The sequence below is a fragment of the Bufo gargarizans genome, chromosome 11, assembly GCF_014858855.1.
Source record: "Bufo gargarizans isolate SCDJY-AF-19 chromosome 11, ASM1485885v1, whole genome shotgun sequence".
NCBI lineage: Eukaryota > Metazoa > Chordata > Amphibia > Anura > Bufonidae > Bufo > Bufo gargarizans.
Window position 1 is genome coordinate 83,467,244 of NC_058090.1, and position 13,757 is coordinate 83,481,000.

Consider the following 13,757-nt stretch of genomic DNA (forward strand, 5'->3'; position numbering starts at 1 on the left):
CCAGGTTTACTATGGTTGGCTTGGTAGAAATAGCGAATATGACGAATATATTCGTCATATACCATAAAAAGAATATAGCGAATGTATTCGTCATATTCCACAAAACGAATATAACGAATGTATTCGTCATATTCCACAAAACGAAGCTAACGAAGTATTCTGCATCTTCGTTTTAGCTACCTATTCATCAATTTCGCTAATTCTAGCAATGATATAGGAAAGTTGACTATAGAGACAGCTAAGTATATTTCGCTATGCGATTATATGACTGCTTTTTTTTTTTTATAAATAGAATAATTATAATACCTGATAATTAATTATTAAAATTATACTATTTATAAAAAAAAAGCAGTCATATAATCGCATAGCGAATTAAACTTAGCTGTCTCTATAGTCAACTTTCCTATATCATTGCTAGAATTAGCGAAATTGATGAATAGGTAGCTAAAACGAAGATGCAGAATACTTCGTTAGCTTCGTTTTGTGGAATATGACGAATACATTCGTTATATTCGTTTTGTGGAATATAACGAATATATTCGTCAATTCGCTAATTCTACCAAGCCATTGAAGCCATATTCCATGCTTATGGAGCGTCCCCATCACCATGGGAACGACTCCATATACTAGAATGTACTGTCGGATTTGAGAATTACGTTGAAATCGCAATTCGATTTTTCAAGTTATAATAATCGAATTTCGATTTTAACTTAGGAGTGCTATATGCCATATTAGGCTAGAATTAACGAATATGGAATATAGTATTGCTGTTAAAATCGAAATTCGATTTTTATAACTTGAATTAATCGCATTGCTATTTCAATAGGAGAGTAGCCTATAAGTTAAAATCGAAATTCGATTATTTAAATCGCATATTAATCGCGCTAACAAGACTAATGACGAATATTCGATTTCGACGAATATAAAACGAATATTCTATCGAATATTCGCGAATTTCGTCGAAATCGAATATGGCACCTGCCGCTCATCACTACTCACGGTTAGCAGATGCCCCCCTGGGCCGGATGGGAAGACAGCCCGAAATCCACCGGGGCACTCTCGGTTGCAGGGAACACCAGCCAGATGGAAGTTGATGCCCTTGATGGTAATGAGTGTTAGGTGCTTTTGCGGCTGGGCCCCTGGTTCGTGACGCCAGCACCATTAGGTACAAATGTTGAGATTAGTAATAAGAATGAGGAGTCTCTGGAAAGTTGGTACAGTTCATCAATGGAAAGCTTTTTGTATAGCATAAGCAATAATAAGTTCAATTGTACTCCTGTTATCAGGTAGTGGCAGTTACCAATGGAGGGATTCTTCTAATGGTGATACCTTACAGGCAAGGATCCTGGTGGTAATCCTAAGTTCACTCTTTACAGCACTCTGGCACTAAAGATGCTATTAACTATTTATTTACGAGTTATCCTTTAAGGACGTTCCCCTCACGGCAGGAAAACACATCTGCTTCATTATTTGGCAGGAAATTCTTCTAGAAGGTTTTTGGTTTTCACTACTACCCGGAAGGTTTAGTTAGTGTGTAACGGACCATTTCAGCAGACAAGGGGTTAAAATCCGTTTAGGCTATATGCCCCTTTCTGAGAGACAGGCACAGCTACTGCAGAACACCAAACTCCCGAACTGGATACAAAATAGCACTCCAAACTGGAACCTCGCGAATAGCTGCTAGCAGACGAACAGGAAAAGCATACAATCAGCTTACACTCCTGGCAATCAGTCTCCAACAGCATGCAGGGAATCCCCCCAATAACGAGACAAGGCTCCGTGTTCAGGGTCAAGCAGTGGTCTGACTGTACTTCAGATACAGCCTCTTTTATTCATAAAAAAACAAACATAGTACTGCCCACAGGGTTTTGAAATCCAACCAATCAATATCTTACAACACACACAATGCAAGTACAGCAACCAATCGTTCATGCCCCCTAGAGGACCAGAAGGGAGACTGCGACACAGAACAGGTACAACACATACCCACAATGCATCATGGTTTCCTCCTCTCTGTCCCGGAGACAACCGAGGGCAATCCAATTATCTCTCAGGACAAAGGGGAGATCGCCAATACACATGTGGAGACAACAGGACAGACATCACCATTTAAACACACAATGGGACAATAGAAACACACCCAGCATATTCCTCCCAAGCTGACAAGTTACACTTATTATAAATTGCTACAACTTTGTGAGGGTACATTGTCCATACATAGAACTTACATCAATTTAAACAGTATACCTTGGGGACAAACCTATCCAAAATTCACTTGAATAGGTTTAGGGGTTTAAAAGTTAGCAAAAGTATCTCAAAGGGCCGTAATCCTGGGGCAGGAGGCTGGCAAACAGCCCCCTCCAAAACACAGTGGCGAGGTTGGTTTCGCCACACATCTCCTCCCCCCAGGGAAGACTAACCAGATATCTGACCTCACGCCGGTCGGTACCTGAGTTAGTCTGGCAGCCCACCCACAACCCAATACTGGACCTGTTGAATTTTGGGGCCTGGCTCTGTTCTGTAGGTCCCCAGCTGTTGAGTGTGCATCTGCTACTCCTTGCTTTGTGGTTCTCCAGCTTGGAGCTGTAGGTACTTGGTGGGCAGAGGCCGACTGCGCTCTGCCCAGATGCCAGCTCTTCCGCTGGGGTGAGGGGGGTACAAGCCAGTCCTGTAACAAGGGGGTCGGTGGAGCAGAGGCTAGCGGCTCTCTGCCCTGATGCCAGCTCTTCCGCTGGGAACGGATCAGTGGGTATTGCAGGCTCATCCCCTGCCCCCAGAACTCGGTTGGGAAGTAGCTGGGAAGGGGAGGGCTCGCTTACCTCCTCCTCCTGGTATCCCTGCGGAGATGGCTGGAGATCTGGTTGTTTGAGGGGGAGACCGACTGTCTCCTCTTTGGCTAAACAGCCCTGTTGCTGGGGGACAGGACCGACTGTCTCTACCCCCTGTGCTGTGAGTGCAGAGACCACGGTCCCATCTGCACAGTTGTGGGGCTTACTGTCTCCCCCTGGTGCGTTAAGCTGCCGCTGGGGAATGGAGACTAGGCTCCCAGTTCCCAACAAATCCTTCTGTTGCTGGGGGACAGGACCGACTGTCTCTGCCCCCTGTAACTCAGCCTGCCGCTGGGGAGGGAGGACGCTGCTCTCCTCTCCCTGCATTTCACACTGCCTTCCCGGCATATCACTCTGCTGCTGGGGGGCAGGAACAACTACCTCTGCCCCCTGTAACTCAGCCTGCTGCTGGGGAGGGAGGACGCTGCTCTCCTCTCCCTGCACTTCACACTGCCTTCCCGGCATATCACTCTGCTGCTGGGGGGCAGAAACAACTACCTCTGCCCCCTGTAACTCAGCCTGCCGCTGGGGAGGGAGGACGCTGCTCTCCTCTCCCTGCACTTCACACTGCCGCTGGGGAATGGAGACTGGGCTCCCTCTGTCCCGCAACTGTAACTTCCGATGGAGGTCCACCCAACGTGGCAGCTGACCGTCACCTTCTTCCCGGTATAGTAGGGTCTTGAACACTAGACTCCTCACGAACTTCACGTATTTCTCAGCTGGATTGGGTCCGAAGAAGTTCAGCCGCAACCACATCATACAGTCAAATTCCTCAACAGAGTATCTGTACTCCACTGCTGGTTCCATCCTGGTGCTTTTAGGGTCGCTATACTGAGACATGCGTTGCCCTTAAGTTGTAAAATCCAAAGAAATGGTGTCTCCTGTAGCTGTCCTTCTGGCTGTAGGAATGATCCCGCTGCTTGCCACCAATTGTAATGGACCGTTTCAGCAGACAAGGGGTTAAAATCCGTTTAGGCGATATGCCCCTTTCTGAGAGACAGGCACAGCTACCCAAAGAAATGGTGTCTCCTGTAGCTGTCCTTCTGGCTGTAGGAATGATCCCGCTGCTTGCCACCAATTGTAATGGACCGTTTCAGCAGACAAGGGGTTAAAATCCGTTTAGGCGATATGCCCCTTTCTGAGAGACAGGCACAGCTACTGCAGAACACCAAACTCCCGAACTGGATACAAAATAGCACTCCAAACTGGAACCTCGCGAATAGCTGCTAGCAGACGAACAGGAAAAGCATACAATCAGCTTACACTCCTGGCAATCAGTCTCCAACAGCATATAGGGAATCCCCCCAATAACAAGACAAGGCTCCGTGTTCAGGGTCAAGCAGTGGTCTGACTGTACTTCAGATACAGCCTCTTTTATTCATAAAAAAACAAACATAGTACTGCCCACAGGGTTTTGAAATCCAACCAATCAATATCTTACAACACCCAATCGTTCACGCCCCCTAGAGGACCAGAAGGGAGACTGCGACACAGAACAGATACAACACATCCCCACAATGCATCATGGTTTCCTCCTCTCTGTCCCGGAGACAACCAATACACATGTGGAGACAACAGGACAGACATCACCATTTAAACACACAATGGGACAATAGAAACACACCCAGCATATTCCTCCCAAGCTGACAAGTTACACTTATTATAAATTGTTACAACTTTGTGAGGGTACATTGTCCATACATAGAACTTACATCAATTTAAACAGTATAACTTGGGGACAAACCTATCCAAAATTCACTTGAATAGGTTCAGGGGTTTAAAAGTTAGCAAAAGTATCTCAAAGGGCCGTAATCCTGGGGCAGGAAGCTGGCAAACAGCCCCCTCCAAAACACTGTGGCGAGATTGGTTTCGCCACACAGTGATAAAGACAATTCTGCGCATCAATTATCCATTTGTGTCCAGACACTTGAAAAGCTACTCCTGGTCACTTGTGCTGATGAGGTCCATAAGCTATAGTTAGCTGTTACCCTCGCTAGTCTCTCTGCATCTTGGTGTATAGACTTACTGTCTGGTGCTTGGTTTCTGCAGTTATCTTCTCCAGGCTTGATCAAGGAACATAGCTACATGGTGACTTTAGCCTGTTTCTCTCCTCCATGAACTTGATTCTCCTCCTCTCACCAACTACTAACTAACATTCTGATTACATTCATGGTCTCAGCTAGACCCCCCCCCCCCACTATACATTAAGATGTTTGAAGTGTCCCATTTTCACACATATGTGGGACACTGCATACACCACTGCTAAAAGGTAAGTCGTCCTCAACATTTGCAGTAACTAAAGCTGTGGATCTCTACGGCTTCTCCTGAAATACACCATGGACACGCCACAAAGATACAAATATAGAAATAAAAATTGTAATGTACTATTATGACACTTCAATAACCTACTGTAATAAAGGGTTATGCACAACAACACATTCTAGGCAATTTATCACATATATATTTTGCATATTTCACATTAAGGTATTGCATATTATTGCACAAGATAGCAAAAAGGAATAATGGGCGTTGTTCTTCTTTTTTACTTGACAGGGAAAAAATGGGTGGTGATCTCACATTTGGGGCAATGCAGTCCATGACATAGTCCTGAGACAAAGTCCATCCCTGATTTGGGATATAAATAATTTGTAATCTATTGGACTTGTTAAAGTGCAAAGTTTTCTGATCTAAGAGGCAGTGCGTTGCATGGGATAAGGGAAAGAAAAGTCTTTCTGGGTACATTTCTTGAACGTTGCATACATTTTTTAGTCCCAGATAACCTAAGAAGGGAGTAAAAAGGGAATAAAAATGGCACAAAAATAAAGTGTGGAGTCCATAGTAGCGTCCTTTAAAAGGGGTAGTGTGCTCCGGAGCGGTATGGACAAACCACCACTGAACAAACAAGGAGTCTCTCACTAAAACACTGGCTCAGTCTCCATTTTAGTATTGATCAACCGGCCTACTTAGGTAGAAGGGTCTGGACTGGAACGGACATCTGTGTCCAAGGGGGATCCAGATTCCCATTCATCTGAGGAAGAGTATTCAGGTGCTACTCCTAGCAAGCGCTTTACAGGCGCAAGAGGTAGATTTAGATGTTTTCTTACCTTGTCAAAGACAGAAGACTTGTTCCCCTGTTTAAGGATACAGGGCTCCGGCCCAGCTTCAGTTTTTTAAAGTAAATTCTGTTCTTCCGTAGGAGCAGATAGAACTAAAGCAGTTGATTCCACTTAAGTGAGAGGGGTGAACTTTACATCAGGAAATGCAGTCGGCTTCATTCCTTGAAGTTGGTTCACGATAGCTTGTTTTTGGACCACCAATTGTCACAACAGTTGGGTACACTCTTGGTTTAGGGACAGGAGCAAATTTTGTCTCGTCGGTGCGCCGTGCCTTCTTTTTAGGAAGAGTCTCTCGGTCCTTAGTGGCGATTGCGGGTTTCCACAGGATGTTAGTTCCTGCAAAGCCAGTGGCATATTGGTTTTTGGCTAGGGATCGGGCTAGGCACATATCTGGCATCCGGCTGCTTGGGGGCAGTAGAGAAGACTGGATCTTCATCTTCTTCGGATTCGGAGCTCTCTATTAATTCCCAAGACTCTGGTTCCTGCATGGGCCGTGTAACACAAATAGCATAAGGTCCCACATGTACCCTCCGTCGGGGTAAATTCAACAATCTCACCCTCATATAAGCTGTGGAGGTGACTAGGCAGATCCTTTCTTTTTATGGACCGTCTGTTAACATAGTAGTCTCGGTCATGTTCCAGCTCTTTAATGAAACTAAACCCCGCTGCTAGCAGAAATTAAGTACTTGGCCCCTCTTCCGTAAGGTTACGGAGAAATCCTCTACCGGATCTTCTATTAATCGGCGGGTGATATTTTCATTGTACTTTTTACAAGCATGCATTCTAACCAGTTGCGCTGTCTTTATATCAGCTGCCAATTTGGTCCATACTTTTGTAGAAGACGGAGGCGGCAATGTATAACCCATAGTAGCTTGGTCCTGGCCGGACCTTTCAGCACTAATATCAACTGGAGTGACTGACCTGTTGGGCTGGTGGTTGGCCTCGGTGACAGTTTCATTCCTTGTTCCCGCCAGTGACGTTCCAGTATTTCCTGGACGCAAACCTGCAGCTCTTCCATATCATAGGTCGAAGTCGGTCCAATCAACACTATAGGGGCGGTCAAGTTCCCTCTGCTTGCTACCGTTATCACGGACTCAAGTGTAAAACATGCGCTTGCCTCCGGTGCAGCAATAGCAGGCTGTTCCTTTATCATAGGTACAGCAAGGGAATCCTCCTGTGTAGAGATGACAGGGGTAGCTTCCCAATCTGCCTCCGGTACCGACTCCATGTTCCCGTCAACCATGCTGCTTGCTTCTTTTGCCTGTTCAGCGTCTTTCTCCTTGGAGTGCTTAGCGTCATCTGGCGTGACGCTCCTCTGGTGAGCGACCCTCCCACTGGGTTTTCTTTGCATAGGGGAGGCGCCGGCTCTTGGGCAGTGCAACATTGGAGGTAGGCACATTTCTATTACTTTGCATAAGGGGTGGCACAGTAGATTTTCCCGCTCTGAAGGGGGTGTACCTCAACTGTTCCTGCCGCTAGCAGGGCGTTTACACAAAGACGGTACAGTAAATAAATCATGAAGGCCTCCGACAGCCATTTTAGATTCAGTGCAAAAGTCCATTCACTGACAGCAAACATTTTGCTATTTTTCCACTTTTAACACAGCGATTTGATTGCAGATAGCTTGTATCATACGTCCATGCAATTTTCTGCAGCCCATTAAAAACGTTTAAAGTTTGCACTGTATTAACCACTTAAGGACCACAGGTTTATACCCCCCTAGTGCCAGGCCCTTTTTTACAAATCGGCACTTCACAACTTTAACGGTTTATTGCTCGGTCATGCAACTTGGCACCCCAATGAATTTTACCTCTTTTTCTTCTCACAAATACAGCTTTCTTTTGGTGGTATTTGATTGCTGCTGAGATTTTTCATTTTTCTGATATTAATCAAAATAGACCGCAATTTTCTCAAAAAAGGTGTATTTTTAACTTTTTCTGGTAAAATTGTTCAAATATTACATTTCTATACAAGTTTGTGTCAGAATTTATTGTGCTACATGTCTTTGATTAAAAAAAAATCCAATAAGTGTATATTTATTGGTTTGCAGAAAAGTTATAGCGTTTACAAACTAAGGTACAAAAATGTGAATTTCCGCATTTTGAAGCAGCTCTGACTTTCTGTCACCTGTCATGTTTCCTGAGGCGCTAGAATGCCAGGATAGTATAAATAGCCCCCAAATGACCCCATTTTACAAAGAAGACACCCCAAAGTATTCGCGGAGGGGCATGGTGAGTTTATGTATGATTTAATTTTTTTTACAAGTTAGCGGAAAATGGCACTTTCTGAGAAAAAAATAATAATAATAAAGTTTCTATTTCTGCTAACTGTATGCTCATGTATCCTCAGAATAGGTCATCAATACTGTTACTCCAAAAAAAAACTTCCTGACCGTACATGCTGCTGTCATAGTTGAGGGGTGCCCGCTGTTTTAAGTTCCCTAAGGGAGTTTTTAAAAATATAATAAAATAAACAAACATTCTAATCACCCCCTTTCCCCACAATTAAAATAAACAGTATAAAATAAATATCTTAGATATTGCCGCATCCCAAAACTGCGATAAAAATATTTATCCCATATGGCAAACGTTGTAAAAGAAAAATAATGTAAATGGCGGATTCTGGTTTTCTGTCACTTTAGGTCCCCCCAAAAATTGAATAAAAGGTGATTAAGCAGTCATACACACACCAAGATGGTATCAATGAATAATACAGACCGCCACACAAAAAATGAGCCCTGTAAAGATGAGAAATGTATGGGGGTCGGAATATGGCGTTGCAAAGAACAAAATATTTTTTCCCAAAGTTTAGATTTTTTGATCAGTATTACAATGTTGTAATGAAAACTATATAAATGTGGTATCACTGTAGTCGTACTGACCTGGAGAATGAAGGAAACAGGTCAGTTATATCTTGTAGGAAGCACTGTAAAAACAAAACCCATAAAACTGTATAAATGTGGTATCTCTGTAATCGTACTGACCTGGAGAATGAAGGAAACAGGTCAGTTTTATCTTGTAGGGAGCACTGTAAAAACAAAACCCATAAAACTGTATAAATGTGGTATCACTGTAATCGTACTGACCTGGAGAATGAAGGAAACAGGTCAGTTTTATCTTGTAGGGAACGCTGTAAAAACAAAACCCATAAAACTGTATAAATGTGGTATCACTGTAATCATACTGACCTGGAGAATGAAGGAAACAGGTCAGTTTTATCTTGTAGGGAACGCTGTAAAAACAAAACCCATAAAACTGTATAAATGTGGTATCGCTGTAATCGTACTGACCTGGAGAATGAAGGAAACAGGACAGTTTTATTGCAAAGGGGAAGGCTACAAAAGCAAAACTCATAAAACTATATAAATGTGGTATCACTGTAATCGTACTGACTTGGAGAATGAAGAGAAAAGGTCAGTTTTATCTCATAGAGAACACTATAAAAACACCACCCATAAAACGATATAAATGTGGTATCTCTGTAATCGTACTGACCTGGAGAATGAAGGAAACTGGTCAGTTTTATCTCGTAGGGAACTCTGTAAAAACAAAACCCAGAAAACTGTATAAATGTGGTATCACTGTAATCGTACTGACCTGGAGAATGAAGGAAACAGGTCAGTTTTATCTCGTAGGGAACAGTGTAAAAACAAAACTCATAAAACTATATAAATGTGGTATCACTGTAATCGTACTGACTTGGAGAATGAAGAGAAAAGGTCAGTTTTATCTCATAGAGAACACCATAAAAACACCACCCATAAAATGATATAAATGTGGTATCACTGTAATCGTACTGACTTGGAGAATGAAGGAAACAGGTCAGTTTTATTGCAAAGGGGAAGGCTACAAAAGCAAAACTCATAAAACTGTATAAATGTGGTATCACTGTAATCGTACTAACTTGGAGAATGAAGAGAAAAGGTCAGTTTTATCTCATAGAGAACACTATAAAAACACCACCCATAAAACTATATAAATGTGGTATCACTGTAATCGTACTAACTTGGAGAATGAAGAGAAAAGGTCAGTTTTATCTCATAGAGAACACTATAAAAACACCACCCATAAAACGATATAAATGTGGTATCACTGTAATCGTACTGATTTGGAGAATGAAGGAAACAGGTCAGTTTTATTGCAAAGGTGAAGGCTACAAAAGCAAAACTCATAAAACTGTGGCAGAATTGTGATTTTTTTTTTCTAATTCCACTCCATTTGGAATGTTTTCAGCTTCCCACTACATTGAATGCAACATAAATGGTGCCATTAGGAAGTACACTTTGTCCTACAAAAAAAGGGATAAAGAGACACAAGGACAAAAAGATAAATAGCCAAAAAAGAGTAGAGCTAAACTAGAAGTGAGACAAGACATATACGGTATATACATGGAAAAAAAAACTATGGGGGTCATGTATGATGCTGAAATACTCATATATTAGACTTATTTCAGGCGCAGATTGCGACGCAACGATTAGTTGTGCCGCAATCTGCGACTCCTCCCTGCTCAAGCCAGGTCTAAAGTTATGGGCGGGGAAGGGGACAGGCTGATAGGCTTGTCTCATTTACAATTTTCTATGCCTGTTTTAGCTAGAAAGCTGTCTCACATTTGGAACTAGAGGAGGATCTGCTGAAGTTATGAAGAGGCCGGGCCTCTTCATAACTTCGGCAGAACCACTGCCAGGTATAGAGGTTTATTAAGACCAGTGTCTAAAACGCCAGTCCTAATAAATGTGCCCCACAGAGCTCACGCTATAACCAGCATCTACTGTTCAAAAATTGGCTAACCAGTCCGGAACTCCTTCTCTAAATGATCCAAAGCTGCAGCAGGCTTGTAATTGCAAACAATAGACAAGAAAAGACGAAAAAGCAGGAACATTCCTACTGATCCTAACAAATTCAACCCCTAAAAGGCAGTACTCCTTTGCTCAGTGTTTTTTTTCATCAGTGTTTTAAATGCTTGCAAAATAAAACGTGATTCGAGTTGTGTTTGGTGTTTTTCTTTACATGGTGTTTGGTGACATATTTCTTTTTTGTAACACCTTGAACATGAGCTTTATAGAAAGCTTTCAAGATCATTCTATGAGAAAAAAAAGCCAAAAACATCACACCTAGAGCAGGCTGCAGATACAAAAAAAGTCACAAAAACACCACAAACCAAACATTTTGCATGTACAATACCGGTAATTTAAATTTAACTATAAACTTTAAACAAAAATCTGGCAGCAACAGTTTGATATTAAAAACGTCAATGACAAAAACACTAAAATGCACAAAATACAGCGGGGGAGATTTATCAAAACTGGTGTAAAGAACCAGTTTTAATAAATCTTCTCCAGTTTGTGAATCCAGGCTGGAGATATATTATGATGGACACAAACGTTAGTTAAAAAAAAAGTAGCTGGAGCTCATGGTGTGGGCTGGGGAATAATTTCTAGTTTTCCTTTGAGGCCCTGTGAAATGGTCGTCATACTGAGCACCTCTTTTTTTGGGGGGGGGGGGAAGTAAAACTGGGTGACAAAAATTTTTCTTCCTCCTTTGCATCAGAAAGGGGAAGTGAAACAAACAGTGAACATAGAGAGAGAGATGGAGATGGCCGAGCGCTACATTTACCGACTGTGCATCATGCCGGTCCTCACCCTCCTCATCCTCATCTGTAAGTAGAGATACGTCATAGTCATCCTATATTCTTTACCGTGGAGTCCTTATGTGTATCTTCTTTGTTGTGGGTCGTTTGTAACATATTCAAAAGAACTCATAAAGTGGGGAGTCTCATCTGGCAACCCTGTCCATGGGCCCTTCTTCTCCACAGAAACACATTGCATCTTCTCTAAATGTGCTTGATGACTTTCCTTTATCCTGTAAAATACATTTTTAGATGCAGTACAACATATTATACTTAAATTGAGTTTTGGATATTTTAATTTCTTTTATTATTTAGTTTTTTTTACTGTTCTATTATATAATATTCTTGAGTAGGTAAACTAAGGAAAGTAGTAACCAAGAAGTCAAAATGTAACTCAATATTTAAAAAATCATAAAACTATAGATTTTATATATATATATTCACTTTTAAAAATCTATACTCATAAAAAAAACAAAAATATATTGTATAAACTCCTTGGATGCCTTACAGAAGACCTGTCACCAAAAATGCAATGCAATCGTCAATGTTATAGAGCAGGAGAAGCTGACCATCTGATAATAGTTTTGGAGGAAAAGATTCAGTAAAATGGATAATATTCAGTGACTGACAGCTACAGATGTAGTAGAGTTAACACACATGCTTTAGGAGACGTGTTATCTAAACTAAATGCGTTAAGCAAACACCTTTAATTGCTTTTCAATGGCTTTTGTTTCAAGATAACGCGATGAGTTAAGAAATGTAATTTAAGAGTTTGTGTGTTAACCCTGCTACATCTGTATCTACACTTACACAGTATACATGTATACACACTTACACAGAGAATGCTACTAATCACTGATAACACTTCCCTGTGTACAACTATTAGTGATGATAACTATCTCTGTATACACACTTACACAGGGAACGCTATCAGTCACTAATAACTCCTCCCCGTGTACAACTTTTAGTGACTGACAGCAATCTATGCATACATACTTACACAGAGAATGCTATCAGTCACTAATAACACCTCCCTGTGTACAACTATCAGTGACTGACAGCAATCTATGTATACATACTTACACAGAGAATGCTATCAGTCACAGATAACACCTCCCCGTGTACAACTATCAGTGACTGACAGCAATCCATGTATACACACTTACACAGGGAACGCTATCAGTCACTAATAACTCCTCTCTATGTACAACTATCAGTGACTGATAGCAATCTATGTATACACACTTACACAGGGAACGCTATCAGTCACTAATAACACCTCCCTGTGTACAATTATCAGTGACTGACAGCAATCTATGTATACACACTTACACAGCGAATGCTACCAATCACAGATAACACCTCTCTATGTACAACTTTCAGTCACTGACATCTCTGTATACACACTTACACAGGGAATGCTGTCAATCAATAATAAGACCTCCCCCATGTATAGCTGAAGTCAGAATTAGCAGAATTATAAATGTATAAATCACTAAATTAGCAGAATTATAAATGTATAAATTTTTACAAATATTTTTTCTGACAAAATTATTAGCAATCTGCTCTGCTCCTCCTGCTCTATAACATGCTGCCTGCCGACTGCATTACATTTTGTGGTAACAAGTCCTGAGCCCTGATCAGATTTAATTCAGGACAAAAGCAATCATATCAGCAGCGATTACACCTGTGACGAAACCAACCTCGCCACGGTGTTTTGGAGGGGGCTGGTTGCCAGCCTCCTGCCTCAGGATTATGGCCCATACTAACTTTAAAGAAGACAGGCCGGCCGCACAGCTTAAATCTGTCTTGGGAATTGTATTTTGTTATGTGAGGGTACCCAGATGGCTAGTTTAATTGTATTCGTGCGGTCTGAGTGCCATTCACCTAATGATATGCACTCAGACTTGAGCTATCTGGGAATATGTTAAATGTTTGTGGTTGCTGGGAGGGTGTGACATTGTGTGTTTAAATGGTGATTTCTGTCCTGTTGTCTCCACATGTGTATTGGCGATCTCCCCTTTGTCCTGAGAGATAATTGGATTATTCCTCGGTTGTCTCTGGGGCAGAGAGGAGGAAACCATGATGCATTGTGGGGATGTGTTGTATCTGTTCGGTGTGTCGCAGTCTCCATTCTGGTACCCTGGGGGCGTGTCCACCAGATGGGGACCTGCATAAATACGGGCGA

At 42.0% G+C, this 13,757-nt stretch overlaps 1 protein-coding gene across 1 annotated transcript in view; it reads left to right on the plus strand.

The window, feature by feature from the left end:
- LOC122921380 overlaps nucleotides 1-13,757 on the plus strand; it is a 75,032-nt gene that overhangs the window by 39,866 nt on the left and 21,409 nt on the right. Inside the window, exon 15 of the mRNA XM_044271357.1 lies at nucleotides 11,454-11,599. Within this exon, the coding sequence (XP_044127292.1) occupies nucleotides 11,454-11,599 (146 nt within the window). The remainder of the gene's footprint in view (nucleotides 1-11,453; nucleotides 11,600-13,757) is intronic.